General features: G+C 37.5%; 1 protein-coding gene across 1 annotated transcript in view; it reads right to left on the reverse strand.

Annotated features, from left to right (window-relative positions):
- The window catches only part of SLC9C2 (solute carrier family 9 member C2 (putative)), a 106,560-nt gene that overhangs the window by 80,527 nt on the left and 20,033 nt on the right, over positions 1-6,000 (reverse strand). Inside the window, exons 7-8 of the mRNA XM_032393392.1 lie at positions 2,692-2,791; positions 218-361 (exon numbers count right to left, since the gene is read on the reverse strand). Coding sequence (XP_032249283.1) covers positions 218-361; positions 2,692-2,791 — 244 coding nt within the window. The remainder of the gene's footprint in view (positions 1-217; positions 362-2,691; positions 2,792-6,000) is intronic.

Here is a 6,000-nt window from a genome sequence, read left to right on the forward strand (position 1 = left end):
ATGGGTCATGATGCTGATGCTGCTGTTCTTGCCCCTTCTCCTTTTCTAGATGAAACTTTGAAGAGTAAACAGACTTCCCCAATCACACAGTAAGCTATTGTCAGGTTTTTTGACTCCACGTCCAGAGCTCTTCTTGCTATAACCCACTGCCTCCCAATTCTAATTCTGGGCTTAAGAACCTAAGTCCAGTAAGCAAACTTTAAGATATAATTCCTACCTTACAAAATTCACTGTTGCAAATAAGATGAACATGAAAACCACAGTATGAAATCCTAAATACTTGGTTTCTCCACATCCAATTACAATGCCAAAGAAAGTATATATTAATTGTTGGTATACAGTTGAAAACATTATTAGGAACCTAGGATGAATGGAAAATAAATCACATTTTAAGCAATGGGTTTTTTAAATAGTTGCCTTTTCACAGAAAAGCATGTATCACATACCTGTCATTCTTGTCCTAGCGGAGGTCCTTGCCTCCAGCACTGTTACAATCAACATTTAAAAAGGATTTTTTTGGAACTAGAATACACCCAGCTCCATATCCTCCGATACTCTCACCACACCATGCCCATGGGCTGCCTCTCATAGCAGAATAGTAAGAGCAAGGAAGGAAAATGAGGCTCTCCAGCTCCTCCCCCGATTGGTGGTGTGGCAGTTTTGCTGAGCTTAGCTGGCATCACATCAAACTGTTGGGTCTGCCACAGCTAACCCCAGAATCGCCTGGTTAACCTTGACTTTTCAACAGTTGACTGGAACACCTCACTGCCCTCTGCAGGATTTCTCCCTTCATGATTTGCTTGAAAGTCCCTTACCTTGAAAGTCTCTCCTGTCTGCTTTCCCATCTACTGAATTCCTAAAAATCTCGTAAGGCTACCTCGAATCCTGTGTTCTTCATGAAACCATCCTAAGCACTCTCATTGGAAGTGATCCTCCTTTAAACCCCTACAGTGCCAATTGTCTATACCACCATGGTTCGTTAAGCAGACAAGTGAATTAGAATCACCCGTATTGCTTTCCAAATATCTATACACCTGGCCCCACCCCCAAAGAGTCTTACTGAGTAGACCAGAACACAGTGGTTAGGGCTCAGGGCTGTTCTGGTTCCATGTGGTAACACACTTGCACCCAGGCCAGGTTTGACTTCTACAAGCAGATTGCAAGTCCCACCTCCTCTTGGGCCCCTCCACTGGGACTTTCCCTTCCAGCTAACTAGGTGAGTGTGCCTGTTCCACAAACCAGCCTCCTTATAGGTGGGTCTCAAGATCTACATTTGGAAAGCAGCATTAGGAAGCCTCATTTTGGCTTCAGAGGGAAGCCATGTTCTCTGAAACAGCACTACCCCAATCAAATAGATGGTCTGATTCTCTATCTGATTCCCATCTCCTGATTCATTAGATTCTGAACTCAGAGAAAGGAAGGGTTTGAGGTCCCCTGCTTAGTTTTCTGAAATTCAGAAATGATGGAATAACTGAGAATACTTTTTCAAATGTCTCCACAGGACCTAAAAAAAATGCCTTACATATAGTAGGATCCCAATAAATCTATAGGGATTCAGACTTACTAGTTTCTTAAATAAACATGCCCACCACTTAACTGTGAGTGCCTTCTGAGAAGGGGACTTATTTACATAGCCCCAAACCTAAGATACAACATCCAGGCCACAGTAGACATTAAGAAAGGATTGGTTGAATAGGTTCAAGAATAAACAATTAAATGAATAGAACGAGTAATATATAATGATGCTGACAGACATCATTATATATGCAACCAGCTCAGCATGACTGAGCTCAGGGAACTGTCCAAATTCAGACAAAAAGTATATATTCTATGAACTATTTATTCCCAAGCTTCTGGATTCTAAAAACCAGTTAAGTGTCATATTCATAGAGATACAAAATTAGAAGAGTTATTATAGGTGCCAATTTTTTTATTTTGCCAAGTGAAATTATTTTTTTTTAAAGTACCATCTTCTATCACTGGGATTTCATAAAAGAAAGAACATTTTAAACACCAAAAAAGTAGACAGGCCATAATTTCAGAACAATGGATAGTCATCTATGTTTAAAAAATGAATCTTCCTGGGAAAACTCAGGATTATGGCTTCTTGTTTTAACATTTGCTTTCATTTGATCTACACTGAGCTAGAACTTGTGAAGTAATTCTGAAACAATCCTGTAATTTAGCACAGCTCTCAGACAGAACCTATTTCATTTATCTGAGAAGACAAGCGAACGGTTTTCCCTCCATGTAGAGATATTCGTATGGCTCCCTACATTACCAAATGTAAAGGGCAAGTTAAGAGTTTTGCTGGTGTGGCAACTTTCTGCTACTTTTCTTTTCCAGCTCTTCCCATATTAGGATACTGTCATTCATGGACGTCATGAAGGAAACAAAGGAATGAAGTATTTTTTTTTAATTTCTCACAATCCAAAGTAAATTTTTATCAAGAGTTATGTATAAAAAGATCACAGCCTCTGAGCCACACATACATTATTCATAACAAGAATATCAATCGATGTCAACAATTGTTGGTACCTTAAGTGCTTTCAAATATAACTGGTAACAAAATTCAGAATTAAAAGGTAGAAAAAAGTTATAAAAGGGGAGTCTTATGTGTCCAAGAAGGCAGAACCACTTAAGCACTAAACTTCTATGATATCTATACCAAGTACACAGTAGGAGACTTACTTAGTAATTATTAACTCAATCCTCGGTTTAAAGCTTAGGGAATCTAAATTCAGTCCTACAGTGACTAACGCAGTCATTCCCGACATTCCCAAAAATTCCACTGGGGAGGAAAAAAATAAATAAAATTAGTTGAATTCAAATCTGCACACTGAGGTACTTTATCTTGAGTGAAGAATTGGTGAGAGACTTAAGAGTCACATTTCTTGGAAAGTTGCTTCAAGGGATCGGCCTAATCCTATAGATCTGGGGTTGGCACACTTTCTCTGTAAAGGATCACAGAGTAAATATTTAGTCTTTGCAGGCCACACAGTCCGTGTCACAACTACGCAACTCAGCTGTTGTAGCAAAAAAGCAGCCACAGAAAGCATGCCAACAAACGCGTGTCTAGTAAATAATAGATAGACACTGACAGTTGAAGCACTTTGGAGCAGGGCAGAGCTGGTTGCTCTGGGCATGTGACCTCCCTTTTCTCTATTAGCATCCCTGCATCTGTAAAATGGGTATAAAATAATGCCCCACAGAGTTGTTGTGTGGATTCAATTAAATAACATGAAAAGTGCTTGGCACACTTTTAAATCAACGAAGATATGATAGTCACTATTACTATGCCATTGTTTTTATACATTCACTTTACTGCTTAGTAAATTAATACTGTTTATTTGAATTTTATTTATTTTATTTTTTTTAATATTTTCACTCTTTTCAGTATTTATTTTATTATTCCTTTGGTTTATCTAATCACTTAAGTCCACTTTAGATTTAGTTTTACCTACTTATCTAACTGAATTTAATATAAATAACCAAGGAGAGTAAAACCAGGAGTGCTGGGAACTGTGATGATAGGGAAACTGTCTTTTGAAATCTTATTTCCACTTCCCTATAATTAGTATTACTGGATTTTAAAGCTCATGATAGTCTTTCTCAGTAATAGACAGTACTTAGAGACAACATCTGCTATGAGGAAACCAGTAAATAATTTCATTTTAAAACTGATGTCATCTTATTTAGTATAATCCCAATGTTATAGAATTACATGGTATGAAGGCATACATTAACATATGTATGTATGTTTATATGTATTTTTTTAAAGGCTGAGGACATATACCAAAATGTATCCATGGTCTAATTTATAACACAGGTATATAGGTGATTTTTTTTTCTTTTTGACTTTTCAGAATATTTCCAAAGTTCTACAATCAATATGTGTTACTTTTATAATTAGACAACATTTTTACAAAATTACAAAAGCTATTATATTCAATTGTATTTTAAATGTTCCGAAGGGGGATAAAGTCATGGACCATGTAATAAAGGAAGTAATTTTCATCTTTATAAAGCTGAGTGGTTAAAAATAGACTTGTACAGTTTTTCTAACTCAATGGAAAAAACCATCACAGAAAATTGATGCTGTAGACAAGTGGCTCTCTCAATCTTTGTCTCTCTCTTCCTCTCTCTGGTTTAGAAAAAGTGAAGGTCCTCCTAAGAGAATCAAAGGGCTTTTTTTTTTCTAAAAGCAATAGGATTCAAGACTGGATGTTTTCCAACTAAAATATATTCGGATAATGACAGAGGTTTGACATTTATTTCCTAGACCAACGATGATAGTGAAGAGACAGTGGAGTGATCAGCACTGGCATGGGGAGGAAGGGGAAGCATTGTTTATAGAGAGTTTTAAAACAATAAAACTAATGAAAAGTTGTCTGCTCTTTTTATCTCCATTCCCCAGAAATTCTGAATAATGTCAATAAAATATCCCTCTTGCTTGTATAAGCACCTCTCTTGGTATACCTCTGGCCTACACTCTTATAAAACCCACCATGTCTCATGAATTATACATTGACTCTTCAAGGGCCTTTTGTCCCCTCAATCAAATTTTCTTCCATGGGCCGATATATTAATATTTCCAACTGTACTACCCATCAACCAACAATGTTCCAGAAGCATTGTGTCCTTTGCAAGGCAATGTCTATGCCATTTTGTTTTGTTTTGTTTCACGAAAAAGAATGATTTTCTGGTACAAGTGATTTCTTGAGGTCTAGGTTTCATGAATTGAACACAATTGAAACAAAAATGGGAAATTACTACATGCGCTCAAAGAGGTGACACTCTAACTTCAATCAGATGCTCCCTGGGCTTAAGCCAGCTGATTGCGGGTTCCTTAGTGAGGGAAGAAAACAAAATTAGATAACATGACAGAAATGTAACATTAGAGAATGTGTGAATTAGAATTTTATCTATGTTTGGCAATGGAATTTCTGGCAATGGAACTTCTCCTGATAACATGTCTGTTACTGACTTCTGCTGTCAGGAACTTATTAAATATAAGAGTAAAGGACTGCCCAAAGTGGCTTGTTAATCCGTGAAGCAGAGGAAAATGCAACGGAGGAGAGAGAAGTACCCGTTTCTCTGCCGTAACAGAGTACTACAAACTATCTTAAACAGCATGAATTTATTGCCTCAGAGTTCTGGAGGCTCGAGGTCCAACATCAAGGCTCCCTCAGCAGTGATTCCTTCTGAGACTAAAAGGAAGGATCTACGCCAGACCTCCCAACCACTGACTGGAAGCATCTTCATCTTTTAGAAAGAAAGTGGAAAGGAACCAACATTTGTGGGCTGCCCTAACTTGAGTCCAGTGGTAGTAAATGTTTAAAACCAGCTCTCTGGAGGTTAAAAAAAAAAAAATCCCTGATGGGCAGTGCCTGCCAATTTCCATGGCAGTAAATACTCCCAATAGGGCCAATTTCAAATGATGCCACCTGCACAGAGTTGTGAAGAGATGTGTGCAATCAGCTCTTACAAGGTGGTAAGCTCTATCTCCAACGCATCTGCATGAGCAAGTCACATAACACACATTATCTCATTAGTGCCAGCAATACCCCTATAAATTAGGTGTTACTATATCACTTTCATAGATGAGGAAACTAACTAAAGCTTAGAGAGGATAAGTAATATTCCAAGGTCAACAAGCTAATAAATTGTGAAGTTGGGGTCTGAATTGAAACCTGCCTAACTCCAAAGTTCTTTGAGAACTAGTATCAGTTTATTCGACCAACATGCCTTAAATTACTTTCAGGCATATGGGAAGCACTGGGCCTGGCTGGGGGAACACAGAAAAGAGAATAAATAAAAACTTGAAGAGACAGCCTCCACCTCAAGGAACTCATGATCTAGTGGAAGAAATGGAAATAATTAATTTTTTGTTTAAAATCTTTTTCTTCACACATTTAAGGCATCCATAAAGGTTCACAGGGAGAAAAAAAAGAGAAAGAAAGAAAGAAAGAAAGAAAGAAAGAAAGAAAGAAAGAAAGA

Source organism: Phoca vitulina, unplaced genomic scaffold (genome assembly GCF_004348235.1).
Source record: "Phoca vitulina isolate PV1807 unplaced genomic scaffold, GSC_HSeal_1.0 scaffold73, whole genome shotgun sequence".
Taxonomy (NCBI): domain Eukaryota; kingdom Metazoa; phylum Chordata; class Mammalia; order Carnivora; family Phocidae; genus Phoca; species Phoca vitulina.